Source organism: Rattus norvegicus, chromosome 14 (genome assembly GCF_021556685.1).
Source record: "Rattus norvegicus strain SHRSP/BbbUtx chromosome 14, alternate assembly SHRSP_T2T, whole genome shotgun sequence".
Classification (NCBI taxonomy): domain Eukaryota; kingdom Metazoa; phylum Chordata; class Mammalia; order Rodentia; family Muridae; genus Rattus; species Rattus norvegicus.
Window position 1 is genome coordinate 76,438,706 of NC_141547.1, and position 18,317 is coordinate 76,457,022.

An 18,317-nucleotide genomic window follows, 5' to 3' on the forward strand; every position below is an offset into this window, starting at 1 on the left:
AGTAGAGATATGACTTCCAAACCTTCAGTCATATGGTTAGTTCCTCTGGCAACCAGCCTCGTGCCCTATTTGGTGGTTATCTAGACTAGAAATTCTCCAAAAACCACTTTATTAACATAAGCCGTTGCTATAATATATATATATATATATATATATATATATATATATATGACACCACCTGAAAAGCACAACCTTCCCAGATGAGCTTCCAAATGAGGGCCCAACTCCAGCTCACACCCTGAAAACAGCCTCCAAGAAAGAAGCCTGAGATGCTCTATTCTCTCGACCTGTGGTAATGCGCTTCGTATGCGGTTATCAAGGACTAGTACAGTAAGCAATTCCTAAGAAGGAAACAAAATGTAACGTGAGCTCACTAAAGCTCATGAATAGCAATGGAAGCATCTTGACAATGACGTGCAGGAAGGGCCCCCGCCTGACATGAGCAGAAGACAGTGCGGCACACCAGGAGTTTGCAGAAAGAGTAAGCTTTATCATGCAATCAATGACAAAGGATCGGAAGCCAAGGAGCTCCTCTCAGCGTCCCCAGTGGTGTGGTGGCATGGAAAGGAAAGGGGAGACATTGCTTGAAGGAAGGAAGGGGATCTTAAGATGTCCAACAGTGACAAACACTTTTAAGCCCAGTAGACATAGGTGTGTCTCCCTGAGTCCAAGGCCAGCCTTATTCTAGGACATCTTTGTCTCTAAAGAAAACGTAAATAATAAAATAAAAAGTCATTGGCCCAATGAGCTGGCTCTTGTGCACCTCATCTTGAAAAGCTGGATTCCAGTTGTCTTTGAGAAGGTTCTGGAAGCTTTCCTGAAAAGATAGCTCGAACACTTTAATTTAGAGAATTTCTCTCTGGGTGCTTGTAAGTCCTAGCCAATTTCAACAGCCAGAGACTTGACACATTGCCTAAAGAAAGGGACAGCCCTTGGGGAATTCTAAGAAAGAAAATCTCATGGACTTCCCAAGGGAACAGAAAGACGCCGGTGGCGTAGAGTATTTGTTAGGTGGTGGAAGACCAGAGTAAGAAAATGGACAAGATTACTTAGCAATGACACTGAATGCAGCAGCCGGTCGCCCATGTGTGACACTGGGCTGTACGGGGGCTCCATCTTAGGGAGTTCTCACTTCATTAGCATAAGCCACTGTGTGTACAGCTCCCAGCATGCAATGAGCGCAGTGCAGGCTGGTCAGTGTTCAGTCCCAGGTCGGGGATGGGGTGTGCACACCCTGTATGAGGTTCCTCTTTGTGCTATGAGAGTAGTCAAGAGGAGCTACACTGCATGTCCTGTTGTATTCAACAACCCCTGATGTGCAAATGACAGCACCTTGGTAGTAATCCGGGAGCACTACTGCTCTCTACACATTGCATGCCTGTGAGCATGGAAAGAAAGACTTCGATTTCTACCAAAGGTGGTGTGTACCAAGGCTGTCTCATGCTCAAAGTCAACAACCGACATAATAAAGACTTCAGCAACTCAAGGCTTTTTGAGTTATCCTGAGAGATGGGGGACTTATACAACTTATACCTTGAAGAGTGGTGACAAAGAATCACTGAGCACATCATGATATGCAGTGATGTCTTCTGGTCAGATGAAGCTTTACAGAATTTTGCTGGAACATTTGAAACCATTCAGCAGACACTGGGAAGAAACCCAAAGTTAAGGACAAGGACATAAGCTTCAGCGTGGGTGTAACATTAGCTGACAAGGCCACCGTTACTGCTGTAAAGGACACAATGGAATACAGAATTCAGTTTACCTGCAAAAATATTGAGCAATTAAGGTAGCTAAAAATGATACAGTCCCTGCATCTGGAGAAAGCCCAATTCCCATGGGAAGACCTTCCAGGGCACAGCCCCAAGGATAGAAAGGCTAAACTATAAGGCTGGATGTCTCAACCAGTCTTCAGTGTATAACGAAATCCTAAAGAGTAAACTCTGATGCCAGTGAAGAAATGATCTTGCTAGAAATGTTCATTTGCTAGAACAAGTCAGGAGAGAGAGAGAGAGAGAGAGAGAGAGAGAGAGAGAGAGAGCGCCTGCCTGACATGGTCTTTTGAAACCTTAAAACCCACCCCACAGGGACACACTTTCTCCAACAAGACCGCACCTACTCCCAAAAGGCCACACCTTTTAATCCTTCTAGTTCTTTCAAAGAGTTACACTCCCTGGTGACTAAGCATTCAAACATATGCGACTATGGGAGCATTCATATTGAAATCACAGATGGTAAAGCAGTGTTAGCTGTACCCCAATGCACAATGACCTAGAAGGAAGGCTCAAGGATAAAGAGGAAAACAAGGTAGCCTAAGCAGAAAGTGCTCCATATGAAGTAAGGGAGGGGTAGCCAGAGGGGAAGCTAAGCTGAGGAGTATGGGAGCAATGTAGTTAGTTTCCACAGAATGAGAGGTGATTGCCACAAAATTCATTGCCTGTTTCCTTGCAAGGCTGTGGCACCCCCAGCTTTTCTGCAGCATGTAGTCTTGTGTGTAACAGCCTGGTTTAGGTTTCCTCCCTGGGGAACACTTAGAGTCGCTGACAAGCTAATAGACCTGCAACTTACGAATGCACGTGTAATTTATTTCACTGCTTAGGTGGGATGCACTGGGTAACTAACCCCCATGGAGTTCAGCTGGAGCCAAGTGGCTGAGGCCTTTAATAGGACTACTCTTTACAGTACCTTTAACAGTACATCTACCCTTAAGACTGAAAGAAACTGCACCAGCATCCTGAGTATCAGTGCCCCGCCTGTCCAAGGTCAGATGACCACTGAATGCAAAACAAATACTTTTGAAGTCCTGTAATAACCTTTTCTGGACTATCTGAGATTTTATTTTTATAGCTGTTTTGTTGTTGTTGTTTTTGTTGTTGTTGTGGTGGTGGTGGTGGTGGTGGTGGTGGTGGTGGTGGTGGTGGTGGTGGTGGTGGTGGTGGTGGTGGTAGTGTTTGGTGTATCCATCTAAAATCTAAGCTCTAAGGAGTGATTTAAGGCAAAGAGAGGCCTGGCAAAGAGAAAGTCAATTAATGACCCCTGCTCTCTGAAAGTATTTTTTAAAACAAACTTTATCTAGCTGCCATGCAAATTTGTTTTTCGAGCTTATTACTATCTGCCTTGGCTAACTCTCTTCAGTAAAGCTCCTCCTCCCCATTCTCCCCTCTCCCTCTCCCTCTCCCTCTCCCTCTCCCTCTCCCTCTCCCTCTCCCTCTCCCTCTCCCTCTCCCTCTCCCTCTCCCTCTCCCTCTCCCTCTCCCTCTACCTCTCCCTCTCCCTCTCTCCCTCTCTCTCTCTCCCTCTCCCTCTCTCCCTCTCTCTCTCTCCCTCTCCCTCTCTCCCTCTCTCTCTCTCCCTCTCCCTCTCTCCCTCTCTCCCTCTCCCTCTTCCTCTCCCTCTCCCTCCCCCTCCCCCTCCCCCTCCCCCTCCATCTCTCAACCCTTTCCTTCAGGTATCTCTCAGCTTTTCACCTGGGCTGTCCTGAGTAGTGTCAGTCACTCCCCCTGGCCTCCTCCACAGCTCACTGACACCTGGACAAGAGACAGGCACTTACTGCTTTGCCTGCAACCAAATCTCCACTCTCAATGTGCTGTTTCCTGACCTTTGTGCAAATCTAAGAAAGAAATCTGCCCACTGAAAAGTGTGTTGGGGGATTGTCAAAATTCAGAACCTTTGCTCATGACCCAGAGGACAGATGACACAGGACAACCTGCTCAGTGCAAGGACCAATCAGAGACCCCTAGTCACAGACACCCCTAGTCACAGAGACCCCAAGTCACAGAGACCCCTAGTCACAGAGACCCCTAGTCCCAGACACCCCTAGTCACAGAGACCCCTAGTCACAGAGATCCCTAGTCCCAGGAGATCCTGTGCTGGGAAATAATTCATTATTGCATATGAACAGTGGCAGGCGGTTTATCTGTTTGTTATCTGTGAATGTATTAGTTATCATTCAAGCATTTCTGAGAACAGGTAGGGGTACTCAGCCTGTGCTCTAGGAGAAATACCCAGCTAGGATCTACTCGGCGAGAAAGTGTATCCCTGGGCACATGCTCTGATAAGATTGTTTAGTGAGTTAGGGCATGTTCTCCAACAATAATAAAGCTTCATGCACGCACTCCTGCTGTCTTAGGCTAATGCCTTGGATAGATTGAGTCCACTAACTATTTGCTGTTTGAATGAAAGAAAGAAAGAAAGAAAGAAAGAAAGAAAGAAAGAAAGAAAGAATGAATGAATGAATGAATGAATTTCCAGAGAAACTAATGTCAAAGTAGAAGTGCCAAAGGAACTCAGAGAGGAAGCAATAATTGGAGGAACTCACGGGAAGATGTTTGTGAACTTGACCTGGAAGAATGGTATTTCCAGGTATGGAAGACATACCAAGTGATCTGATCTAGGCTGTGGAAGTGTGAGAAGGGACAGCCCAGAAGCCACAGTGTGTGACCTTGCAGAGAGGACAGCTGGAGAACACCATGATATCTGCGACTCTGAAGACTTTGGGCCAGGAATCTTGACTACTGTGGTTGAATATTTGGGTTTTATCCAGCAGGAATATTCTGGGGAGGAATTTAAGGTGTATTTGATAGTGTTTTGAGGCATAGAAAGATAATTCTTGCAGTGATTCTGAAGATGGGTTGGCGCCCAGGAGGCTGGGAAAGAAGATGAGAGGACAGAGCTCAAGGCCGAGCAGGGGATATGAGAAGCAGGGTTAGGACTGAGACAGGCTTACAGGCGTGAAGAGGAAGGCCTGGAGTTGAAAGGCCAATCAGGGAGCTAAGTGTTTGGATCTGGAATCAAGTCAACAAAATGGCAGAGAGTGATTGGATGGAGGGGACACCCACACTCATTGCCCAGGATGCTCATTTAAAAGTTAAGCCATGCACAATGGACCCTCCCAAGGATGAAGGCCCGGGTCTGTTGAAGGATGCTGAAGGTAAGATGTAGAAAATAGTCAGTCATTCATGCTCAGAACTTCGAGGAAACTTCAATGTATAAATTAGATTTATGAGTCCATTTTACTCAGAAGGAAAAAGAATAATAAAAAGCTAAGAGGAACAATACAATCATCTGATTATTTTTAATTAAAGGAAAAAATGAAACATGTCATTGAAATCATGGACTAGAACAGCCAGTTTCTAAAGGGTTAAAAGTTGCACAGCGACAATCCCTGCTCAGTGTACTGATCCAGTTGTAACCTATGATGTGCACATAAAATTACAGGTAGGGAGGGAACCTCAGGTGATCCTGAGGTTTGTCCTAGGAGCCCAAAGTCCTGTGTGCATACCCACAAGTCCACATAAGCCCACTGTAGGTCAGGCACAAACCCAAAGCCGGGAAGACAAACCTTCAAGTCTCTGCAGTAGTTGAGATGGGAACTCAATGGTTTTGTCAGACAGCTCTACGTTAAAATGCTGGTGAGGAGCTGGGGAAATGGCTCAGTGGGTAAAGTGTTGACTATGAAAGACTTTGGATCCCCAGAAGCCATATAAAAGCAGAGAATAGCTGCCATATCTGTAACCCCAGCACTGGCAGGGGCAGACACAGCCAAGAACTGCAACCAGTGGCCCACCAATATAGCTAAAATGGCGAGCTCCACATTCCGTGAGAGATCCTGTCCCCAACATATGCACATGCAAAAAAACCCTGGGTGGGACTGGCAAGATAAGTTAGCAGGTGAGGGCTCTTGATGCTAAATATGATATTCTCAGGAGCCATGTGGGGAGAGGGGAAAAAATCAACTCTCTTAAGTTGTCCTCTGACCTCCAAGAACATGCTATGTGCATAATAAATACACACACACACACACACTGACGATCATCTCTGGCCTGTATATATGCTTGTATGGGCAAGCATGCAGAATGCTCACACAAAGAAAGAGAGACAGAGACTAGTAAACATATAAATAGAGTGTGAAATAAAAACTCAGCTAGGAGTCATGAAGGCGGCAGCCTGAGAGGTCAGGATGGGGACAGAGTGCTTGACAGAAACAAAATGGGATTGATGTGGAGCAGAAGCTGAAGAGAAAAGACAAGACATGTCACAGAAAGAGCTTCGAGTGTCAGGGAGTAGAGGATGTTCAAGGGCAAAGGGACAAGGTTAACCCATGCGGAGAGAGCATGAGGGTTGTGAAGTTGGATCAGCTAACTAACTAGTTGTCAAGGAGCAATTGTTCGGGGAAAGAATCCCCAGGAAGCATTTGATAAAGCCCAGACAATGTCTGCAAAGAAAAGAGAGCATACCGAACCGGACTAATTAGAGGAGCTAAGGATGCATAACAATGATAGCTCATGATAGTAAATGTATTTAATGAATTTTAACAAATTAACTCAATTTAAAATCATTTAATCTCTTTGTGGAAAGTGCCTCACCAGAGTGCCTAAATATTACTTGGATCGGAGCTGTGCTTGCTAAATAGTCTGCCTTTCTCCCTGGGATGATGTTTGCTAGACTTTTCTCGAATTCAGCTGACACAGTAAAGCAGCTAGGGTTGTGCCTGGCTCAAGTCACTGTCCTCATAGTAGCTTAGCTGCCTCCTGTCAACTGCACAGCAGTCCGTGCTCTCCCTGTCAGAGGGACTCACAGAGCTGAAAGACAACGCTGAGTGAGGCACTGAAGGGGGAGAGACAGCCTCATCTTCACCTTAACCTAGGTATTTCCCCCATCTTAAAGCCCTGCCCTGTAAAATGGTACTCCAAAACACAATTTCAAGTAATTAAGTTCCTTTAAACATGTTTTTAGCCCCGATGGAGAGGCAAAGAGAACGTCAGAAAGATGTGTGAGGCATTAATTACTCAAATCCGACTGGGGGGCTATTTCTATGAATGAATGCACTTCATTAATTTTTTCCTCCAGCTCCTTGCTGTTTCCTCACTATAATCTATTTTCTCTCATCCCAGGGGCAATAAAAGGACAACGAAAGAAGGATTCAGTGATCTGAGATTCCAGAACGTCTCTCTGCTGAAAAATAGGTCAGGATGTTTATTTATTTATTATCAGAGGAATGAAAGTCCTAATTCTGTGACAGGTAAAACTGACCATCACACACAAAGGTACACACACACACACACACACACACACACACACACACATTCAATATACATAGCACACAAAGAAAACTCACAGATACATAAACACATACATATACATACATACAGATTTATACACACACAGATACACAGAGAGACTCACATATACATACAAAGAGAGACACACAGAGACTCACACACACTCACACACACACACACACACACACACTCATATGCACAGATTCATCCACACAGACACACAGAGGCTCACATACACATACACATACACATACACATACACATACACATACACATACACATACATGCAGACTCATTATACAAAAGCAGTGCTATCCTTATTAGATTACTTCACAAAGTTGAAGAAGGGAACTCAAGGTGGGCTGGCTAGCCAGCTAGTGTGTAGATATATTCCTTGCTTGAGGGTCCCTGGACTCCATATCTTTCCTGGCTGGGGCTTCTTCCACAATCCACCCAAGTCGCTAGACAGTCCAGGAGAGACACTTTAGGGATCATCTATCCCTCTGCCTCTGAGTACCTGGAACCATAGTGTGTCTCTCTGCCCCTGGTTGACTGCGATCATGGGTTTTGGATGCTAACACTCAAACCTGGTGCTCGGAACACGTCATTCATCCAAGTCCTCCAGAGATAGCCTCTCTTCCCAGCAGTACCTAAAGGTCTTTGTATGCTGGCAACCCTCATCCAGTTCGAGTAAGTCTTATCCATACATTCTCCAGGTCCTACTATGTGCCACTCTGCTGTAGCGCTGCCATCCTAAGGTCCTACTATGTGCCACTCTGCTGTAGCGCTGCCATCCTAAGGTACACTGGCATAAGTCAAGTCCCCCTTCGGAGTGAATGAGCGCCCTCCAGACAGAACAGACAAGTTATTTTTCACAAACATTTTAAGAAAAGGGAAATTTGTAGCTGCGCTCAGACTTCTTTAATGTTTACATTATACACATTTGAATAATGCATTTTAAGTCTGTTTTTCTTATTTCTTGACAAAAGCAAGAGATGGGAAATGGAAGGGTTAGAAGCCTTCCTTCCAAGAGAGAGGGTTGAAGCAATTACATACATCAAAGTAATATTTACAGTTACATTTTAGGGGGAAAGACAGAGAGGAGAGTAGTGTTTTTTTTCCCCCAGAAGCAAATTATTTCAGGATGTGTCATAGCATGCTCAAGATATATTAAAAAGAGCAACTGATGGTGCTTCTGCAACCTGTTCCAGGCCATTTATAAACCAATTTTTTTTAAATTCCCATATTCACACAAATCTCTCTACCACTGCATATTTTATAATGAAAGCATTATATGAATATAAATTAGTTTTTGAGATATATAAATCAAATTAAAATGTCTGAAAACGACGTATTTTGGTCCACTCTCTTACTTTAGTATCTGTTAAACCAACGTGTTCATTCCTCATATAAAATGACAATCACTGGCATTGAGCAACAGAGGACGGAGGTTATTGACGATGGGCAGTGTCACTGTGCATGGGACCTAAGCCAAAATTTCAGCCAACCTGCTAACTGATGGTGTGGCTTCCAGAGCTATCTCAAGCTGTGAGCTTCAGTAATGTTATTTGGGAGAGATTGATTCTTCTCTATAGCTGAGTCCTCTGCACTCCAGACAGTGTGATATTCCAAGAGCGAATCAATGGTCTCTGTGGTGTCTGGACAGCAACAGATTCTCAATAAGTAACAGTCTGTGCTCACTCAATATGTGCTAGGTTGCAACTTAAGAGCTTATTAAGTAGCTCTGAACCCTGCCAATCAGATCGTCAGTCTCCCATAACCATTCCCTCAGAGGCTGGCCAGCTAGTTGTGACATGATGGTGATAAACCACAGAGCCATCATTGTCACTAAGATAGAAAACAGTCATGTGCTCACCTCTTGCTGCCTTTACATCGTTAGGCATGGGTAATAAGTCTCCATACTCCTCCAAATTCAAATGCCCCCGGAGTTCCTGTGAAGGTGCATTGCTAAGCTTAGTGCTGGGGCACACATGGACCATATGGCCCAGGCTGTGCAGACCATTCCCGCATCCATAATCTCCCTACAACACTAAGATAAGAAAGTCTTGCAGCCCTTCAAGGTATTTGCCTGGCTACATTGACAACAACCATTTCTCTTGTGTGTGATTTCCCATGACCACAGAGACAGAAACATACTGGTGAGTGCTCTCCAACTGAGACCACACTCAATCAATATCTGGCACTGGCATGCACCAGACAGCCTCAAAGGAGCGTGTAAATTCGACATTCACAAGTTTGATCTGAATCAGTTATCCGTATTCCTATTTATAAGTATAGAGATTAGTCTAAGTATGTGCCGCGCTGAGGTCATCATCACGGGAATAGTAAGTTGGGATAGCTAGACTTGAATTCAGAATTGAACTTCAAAGCCATTGTCACTACTGAACTCTAATGGCTGCGACTCCCCATCTAGGAATTCAACCAGTCGTAGGTCAGAAACATTCTGCTCTGAGCATGTGCGGTATTTCCTCTTCCTGATTCCCTAAGTCCTGCTGCCCATTAACTGTTCACACCAAGCCTATGTTGTATGAGTTATTGTGAGTAATCTCGATAGATTTGAAGTCTAGATGGAGTGATGTATACAGTAAGATAAACACAAATATGAAAGCATTTATTTAAAAGAGATTCAAACACCCATGGATTCTGGAATCCATGAAGATGAGGAACCAAGGCCCTGTAGACACCAATGACAAGTGTACTTGGTTTTCTGTCCCCAAGCATCACTAATCTATTCCTGTTGCAAAACCCCTTCAAGAAGGAGCATGGGCATTGCACCCTAGTTATCACATTGGATCTATAGTTAGGGTGATATCTCCTGCGATGGTCCCCAGAGCCTGGGCCTGGCACCAGCAATCGTAGCATGCACTGGAACTCAGAAAGGCAGCTTCTCAGACTCTGAGATCCTGCAAGGATTGAGGGACAAACCCCTTGTGTTTACATCAGCACTCCTGTGACTCAGATGCCCGCTCAGGTTTGAGAACCTCAGTTTTCCTAACAGTTCAAGCCTTAGAGCTCAAGGGAGAGGCTTCCGGTCTCATCCCTGTGCTTCCATTCTGGCTGAATGACATCAAATGGATGAAAGGAAGAGGATGTCATGAAGGACTATGGTGTCAGCGTCTCTCCTATACAATCATTTCTAACCCTTACATGAACCTCCTTAAGGAATGAACAAAACAGCTCTGGCCAAGAAGATGCTTGATCTGGGCTGGGCTGGGAATGCAAAAAACAGAAAGGTATCACTTTTGTAAAGCACTAAGTCCTGCACATAGCAGAAGAGACTTAGGGACCCATGGACATAGGATCTGTCAGTCAACTAAAGGTCTAGCCAAATCCAGAGTCCAGCAAGTAGCAGACCCAACACTCTGATCCCTGTCTTCATTGTCCACAAAGCAATTTCCCTTTCCTGCTCCAAAGTTGTTCTCCAGGGAATAAGAGGCAGATGGCTGTGATATCTCAACACCCTAAAAAGACAGTCCTCACCCATAGGAGTCAAGGACAACCAGCCACCGCTGTCCCTACGACATGTAAGAACAGGAGTTGGCTAGCACTGTTGCCTGGCTGCTCTTCCAGACTCAGGTTTTGTCTTGCCAGACACAGCTGCTCTGGGACTTCATAGCACTGAGAGATCTCTAGGGTCATCTACTGTATCCACTCCATTGTACAGGAGATAGGGTAAGTTTCCAAGTGACCCAGTGGACGCTCTGAGATGCAAGCGTCCACTGGGGTGTCTGTCATCTTTTGTCTGAACCATATGACAAGCTCTTAGTAGCAGGTGCCAGAAAAGGCATCTGATGAAAGGGGCCAAGGAAATGCAAAAAATAAAAAGTCAAGTCATGACAGCATTAAGTCCTGAAAACCCAGGTCATTGGACATGTCACTGTGCCCAGAGCCCTTTTCAGTGTCAACTGCATACTGGATACTTTTAAATAGATGGCAGAGAAAACTCTAACCTGGGAACAAGGAAGGTAGAAATTGGGAATGGAAGGCAGAGACCAAGCAGGGAAGATCAAAGGGAGGTGAAGAGGATTTCCAACTCTTCAGCCCACTGAAACAAAGCCCCAGTTAAAGCAGATGTGACAAGCCATCCTGCTGTCTGACTTGCCTGCTGTGGCACCCACCCAGGTGACCAGCTCCATCTTCAGTGTTGAGCGTCTGTCAGAAGCATTCCCTGCTTACGGGAAGAGGACTGTAACTCTCAAGAACATGCTGCCTGCCCTCCGGAGTTCATCAACATAAGTAGCAGGCAAATAATCACATGTAGCTTTCTGACCGCTGAGATATATCACTAGAGCAAGAAGTTGCACAAGATCTGGGAGAAGAGAAGTCCAGATGGTTCCTGGAGAGGGGAAAGCTCAGGGAGGAATGGGTGGTACCATATGTGGGGACTTCTCAAGCCATTTTCCCCGAACAGTGTTCACAGAAATGAACCAGATGAGAGCATTCTGGACTTCAATAGTGTGGAGTATATGTGTATCAAAATAGTCACAGATGTGTTCAGTTGCTGGGTCCAAAAGAGGAAGATTCTGGAAACCCAACAGAGAAGTTCTTAAGAAACAGCAGGCTCATTTGTTCATTTATCAGATAGAAAGCTGATACAATTTCACCTTGCATAAATTCCATTAGTTTCCCAATACCATGGGATGGAAAACCCTCCCCAGTCTCCACTCTTCTAAAAATGTAGACCTTCCCCACTCCAAGGGAATCCAGGGAATTTGTGGAGATGTGTAAAGGAGACTACTACTATGTTTGGATACTCTTGTTAGCATTGCAGTGATAGGACACGGCCTGCAAAGCATTTCTTAGCCTACATCCTCATGGGATGCCTCGGATCCACGCCTCCTTGAGCATGCGCACAGGGCACTCATTCTCTTACCCATCTACTCACTCCTGCTCAGTCACCAATATGCCTGAGCTTATGGGCCAAGCTCTGGGCCCCAGATGAGGTGCCCATCTCCTTTCAGGGACCACTGTAGTTAGTCTGAGAATTCAACATGGGCTCTGTTCTAGTTGTATGGTAGAATTCAGTCAAACAAGTATGATGTATACATCCAGGCAATACAGGAGATTTTTGTAGTCACTTGGGAAATAAGAAAGGTACTTGCATCTATCCGTTATGCTCTCCCTCCCACAAGACCACTGGAAACCCTAGTTGGCCCCTTTCCAACCACCCTGTGTGTTCCTGGATTACCTTACTGAGACACAGCTTTTCACATCTTTCCCATGCCAGACTCTCTGCTGTACCTCTAGTTACACCAGCCTGAGCCCTCCAGGTTCTCTACCCTTAGAATATTCTGTGTGTGTCCAAACCTTAGGCCTATAGTTCCCCAGTGGGAACTTCCTTTTCTGAATGGGGTTCATCAGACTGGGTGTGGAGCATAGCATCTTTGGCTCCTGGGAGAACTAATCATGGATTTCCACAAATGAAAGGAAAGGAGTTGCTAACATCTCTAATACGCCACTTGACACAAGTGTTCTGTAAGAGTCCGAGGGTGGAGACAAAGACACTGGTCCTCAGGACAGTCTGTGTGAGTTCATTTTTGCAACATGCTCAATTCCCAAAGCAGACATTCAAATTAACAGGGGAAAGGACTGACCTCGGAAATGTGCGCCCTCTTTCACTTCTCTTTATATTTAAAATGAGTTTAGTAACTTCTAACCGCATCAGCTGTCTTTCAAAAAGCTACAGAATCTTATTCCGGAGTAACCTTCCAATTTTGTGAATAGCGGTTAAATAAGATGTCGACGTAAAACCAGTAGCTCTTGGGAGCTTGGGTGATGAAAAAGGATGATGATGTAAGATCACGTGAATCACTTCCCTCAGGGTTTGCTAGCAAATTCCAGGGGGCAATGAGTTATTAGTCTCTATTCCAGGACTGCAGCCCTGGAGACGTGGCTCCGTCCCATCTCTATGGGACCAGATAACACACCGTGTTCCCGTGGATCCGAAGGACACAGGAACACGCTGTCTGCATCCTCACATCCAGTGTGCCAAGCAGAAGGAGAGGTGGAGGAGGGGAGTGTTTGTTTTAGTATTCTTTAAAAATTAAAGCTCATTAAATGCATTCAATTATTTAAAAGAATTAAAAATTAAAAATAATTCCAGATTTAAAATTGATTTGTAATAAGCTTTCGTATCAGGGAGAAAAAAAAAAAACACAGACATGGGAGGGCAAATCTTGATCATCCTATAGTTTGTGAAGTTACCTGCTACAGTGATGACACCTGCCATACACACAGGAAGTTCAGAGGAAGGAAAACCTGCTTCCCTCAGGCCCAGATGTGGAGGGTAGCGGGGAAAATGAGAGCAGCCGATGCTACCGGTCTTGTGCTCTTTCCAGCTGCGGCCCATTTGCACGTGGCTATGTTATTGATGCTGTTGACAAAAGGAAGCCAGAGTATATCTTGTGATTCCCTGGCAAGGGGCAGCTTGCTAACATGCTGCCCTCGCTGGAGCCCAGGCAGAGCATATCAAATCCCCATGAAGTCAGCTAGCAACATCTTTCATTCGTCACCGTGGGCTGTCAGGCTGCAAAGAGCATTAACGCGGGAGCCTTTCCAGAGAGCTCGGCAGCTGCTAGTGTCAGGACGATGTCCACACTCCATCCAGACAAACCCACAGTTATCTAACCTCCTTCTTCTTCCGTCTCAGGCAACAGTGCCAGCCTCCCCACCCCCAACCCGTTTTTCCAGCTCTCTGGATCATAGCAGCAGGCTCAGCTGGAAGAACAGCCCCCTTCCCTGTTTTGCTCAGGCTTCCTCTGCTAATTCACATGCTCACATTGACGCACAGAGAGCCCCTAGGGTGCAGAATCCCCCGAGAACATGACATACGAATACCCAACTATCTCGTGGAGCCCCACCCAGAGAGAAGCAGATCAGCCACTTTCAGACAGCCTTGGCAATGAGGAGGAAGCTTCCAGATGCACAGCCTTCTGCAAGCTGTGTCGCCGCTCTAGGCTTGTGAACAACAAGGAACTCGGGGTGAAAATCTGACTCTGGCGAGAGTTTGTTGTGCCACTCCAGGCGGGTTAAGTTTTAGTTACATCTGCTGAGTGAGAGATAGAGATCCCATCGGCTAAAGCCTATGGCAGAAACCTGGCTCTCCTGCCTCTAAACAACACTCTCCCATCTCTGTGCATTACTATTACTTGGTATGACATAAAAACCCATAGCAGGGTTGGGGATTTAGCTCAGAGGTAGAGCACTTGCCTAGCAAGCACAAGGCCCTGGGTTCGATCCCCAGCTCCAAAAAAAAGAAAAGAAAAAAAAAAACCCCATAGCAGGAGATCAGCTCTCAAACACTTGGACTGTGCACACAGCTCCCTTAACGATGAGCATGCTGTAGCCTCTAAACCACCTACCTCTAAGACCTATCTTCTTGTAAAAACCAAAACACCGCACTCTCAAATGCTCCGTCCTCCTCCCGCCTGGCAGCCACCGTATCATTCTGTGTCATCAGAACAATGCTGGGTAGTCCTCGTCTCTTCACAGCACCTGGGCGGTAACACCGATGGCGTTCTGGACGTCATCAGTAAAAGTAGGGACCAGGTTGTTACATATCTGTAATCCCTGCACTTGGGAGGCTGAAACAGGAGGATTGTGTGGAGTTCAAAGCAAGACCAGGTGGGCCATAGAGAGACCTTGTCTCAAAAAAAAAAAAAAATCTGTTAATTGATCAGTCCGTAAATCTAAAATTAAAAATTGCATTTGTGGGAAAAAAGACATGGAGAAGGTAAGTGTAAATATGTTAACTTCAGCTGAAAAAGAGTGGAGCCAGCTCAGTGCCCAGACAGACAGACAGACAGATGCTCTTTTTTTTTTTTATCTTGTGTTCTACTTGCTGTATGCCAAAAGGCCTTATCCCAGAGTCCAGGGAGAGAAAGAACACTACCTTGGCTCAGACCTCGGTTTTCCTGCCTAGCATTCCACTTTAAAATCCTGGGGAGGCCAAGGTCAGAAGGCAGTGTGTGCAGGTCCTCCCTAGGACCTGCAGAAGACTTTTCCTTTGGCACGGAAGCTCATACCTTTGTCTGGCCCACTTTGGAATCTCAGCCTGGAGTCAGTCCCTTGGATAATTTTGCTCCATTCGTAATGAACTCACTGGCCACAGTCACAGAAACTCCTTCTATTGCACATGTCACGAGTGGCATATCTGGATGCCTTGTGAGGCCTAATGAAAAGCCAGGTTCTCTGGTGGGGAAGAGGGTAGACAGGAGAGTGTTCACACACCCAGAGTTCGAGTCTCACTAGGTAATTTACTGTTAGCTTCTGCTGAAGCTCAGCAAACTTGAAAGGGCACCAACTGCTAACCACAGGGCTCTGGGCTGCAGATGCATGGCGGCTCCCCAGTGAGATGCAGCGCATCCCACAGGCTTGGGTAGGGACACAGCCAAGCTGGAGTAGCAACAAAGCTGAAAGTGATTTCCTTGCCTCTCAGCGACTGTCTGGATTGGGCTATTTGTGCAGCCCTCTGCCCTGTTTCTCATTTGGGAGGACATCGGCTCCCCAAGGTCATTTGGAAGATGAAGTTAGGGAAGGGGCAGTATCAGAACAGGCAGTAATCTGGACTCCTGAGCTCTGGTCTCCTGGTTACTAATGTTTCATTGCTTAACTATTGTGTGCCCAACATCCCAGCCACAAGATAGGCCTCATAAATATTTACACGCAATGTGTGTTGCGATGCTCAATTAATTGCAGCTGTGACGCACTTAGAGAGCCTCGGAGGAAAGGTGTGCGGCGAGGGCCAGGGGTTATTAAAGGCGCAAACAAGTCAGCTCACGGAAACAGCGGCAACTTTTGGAGCTTCCCATCACCCTGGGGCATTTCAGACCAGAACCCAAATCTAAGGAAAAGTTACACCCAAGGGAACATTGTCCAAGGCTGACGTCTATGACTGTGCCAAGAACTTCTCATCAGAAAATGAACAAAGGCATGCCCAAGTGACTTACCAAAGGGGAGAGGCATATAATTATTCAAACGTGGGAGCCACCTCAGAAATGAAACTGGAGCGATACGGATCAAGTGTCAAATAGGTAAAGTGGGATTGGAGCATGGATTCTGGTGGTGAGACACAGTGGCCACTTCATGTTCAATGGATAAGAATATAAGTTAATATAGATCAACACAGGGCTGGAGAGATGACTCAGTGGTTAAGAGCACTGACTGCTCTTCCAGAGGTCCTGAGTTCAAATCCCAGCAACCACATGGTGGCTCACAACCATCTGTATTGGGATCTGATGCCCTCTTCTGGTGTGTCAGAAGACAGCTACAGTATGTGTGTGTGTGTGTGTGTGTGTGTGTGTGTGTGTGTGTGTGTGTGTGTGTGTGTATATATATATATATATATATATATATATATCAGTAAATAAATCAATATACAACACCATCCAGAGGGAATCTGAGAAACGTGCAGCCAAGGGCTGAGAATGCCTCCACTCTGGTGCTTTCCTTGGGCCAAATTACTGTTCACATATCCAGGAGTATCCATGGAGATACTCACAGATGAGCCTGAAATGCAAGAATGGATGAATTTTGCAATCTTGTTTACAATAGTCACAATTAGCCGGAACCTAAATCCTCTCCAAGAGTGCCATGTGGCCAACAAATGTGTTTTTCAATGACACTGCATAATAAATACGATGTCACAAAGGTCTCCTTCACACTCATGTGAAGACATCTAAACACCTATGCGTCTTACTGTGTGCATCTATTCATGTGTGATGCGATCCTGACGACTTGAGTCCTGTGTCCAAAACCCACCCAAAAAGCCTAGTGCTGTCACAGGCATCTGTCATCGAAGCCCTCCTGAGGTGAGGTGAGAGGTGGAGACAGGGGCATTGCCTGGCAGCTCATAGGACAGGCCGTCCTAGAGCATGAAGCAGAGAAATGAGCTAGGGTGGAAGTAGATAACCGAGTCCAAAGAGTTGGCCTCTGATCCTTACATATGTGCCATGGCACCGGAACAAACCACACACACACACACACACACACACACACACACACACACACACACACACACGCATTCAGGCACACACATTAATACATTGTTTTGATTTGAAATGTGTACATGCATCCTCATAACATGTGCATAGGAACCTGGTACCGATTTTTTTCTTATATATGTCTTCTATTAGATCATCTCTAATAAAATGTTACCTCAAACAGTAGTACAACCATGAAGGGCTTGCTCCATGTTTCTGTTATGCACAGGCCGGGCTAGGTGGGTGATTGCTCAGAGGGTAAAGTACTTACCTTGCAAGGGTAGGAGCCTGAGTTCCAACCCACATACATACATACATACATACATACATACATACGTACATACATACATAAAGTGTTTTTCATAAGCAGGAAGCAGTAGTACATGTCTATACTATACTCTGGGGAAACAGGAATAAGATGATGCCTAGGGCTCATGAGCGTATTTGGTGAGCTCCAGCCCAATGACAGATCCTGTCTCCAAATGTCAAGGTGGACCACAGCAGAGGAACAAGCCGAGCTGTCCTTTGACCTCCACATGCCTGCTCGCACATGTGTACACATCCATACACAAGTGCGAATGTATATGCATGGACACTCACGCCTGTGCACCTGCACAGATATGAACATGCTTGCCCTATTTTCATAGAATTAGCCATGACATGCATCTTGCACGTGCACATTCTTCTGGAGCCTGTGATGAATTCAGTAGCCAACACTCATGCTGATTCTCTTTTCTGCCCTAGGTCATGGCCCCGCCTCAGCAGTGCCAAAGGTGAGTCATGGGTTCTGTGTCCTCTAGGTGATGTGATGACAGCCTGGCCCATTGGATTTTCCTGTCTACTCTTTTCTGATTTTCCTTATTTGATGTATATGTGAAGGAGCAGTGACTATCCCTCTCTGCACAGCCATGATGTCTAGGCCTCTATGGAGAAGACTCAGGCAGCTAGGGGACGTCCTTCTCTAAGGTGACTGGTACTTAGACATTGACAACTGGAAGGCCAGAGCCCTTGGCTTGGGCAAGTCCGATGACACACTGGTGGTAGGGTTTTAATAGGGCGCGTCCCAAGAGGAAAAGAACAGCAGCTCAAGGGAACAGGACAGAAGCTACAGGCTTCTTGTGGTCTAGCCTCAAACATCTGGAGCATGACTCCAATGTAGTTCTGGACTGTAGGCAAGGTGACCGCATTAGCCTAGCTTTCAGAAAAGGCACCCATCTCAGATGGCTGTGTTTCCACGGACAAGAATGCCACCCGT

General features: G+C 45.8%; 1 protein-coding gene across 3 annotated transcripts in view; it reads left to right on the top strand.

Moving 5' to 3' along the window:
* The window catches only part of Clnk (cytokine-dependent hematopoietic cell linker), a 181,587-nt gene that overhangs the window by 67,811 nt on the left and 95,459 nt on the right, over positions 1-18,317 (top strand). For all 3 annotated transcript variants that reach the window (XR_015637096.1, XM_087584568.1, XM_087584569.1), the window contains exons 3-4: positions 6,894-6,965; positions 17,807-17,835. Coding sequence is in view for 2 of the 3 variants with exons in the window: in XM_087584568.1 (XP_087440694.1) it covers positions 6,894-6,965; positions 17,807-17,835 (101 nt within the window). In the remaining variant the exon portion in view is untranslated. The remainder of the gene's footprint in view (positions 1-6,893; positions 6,966-17,806; positions 17,836-18,317) is intronic.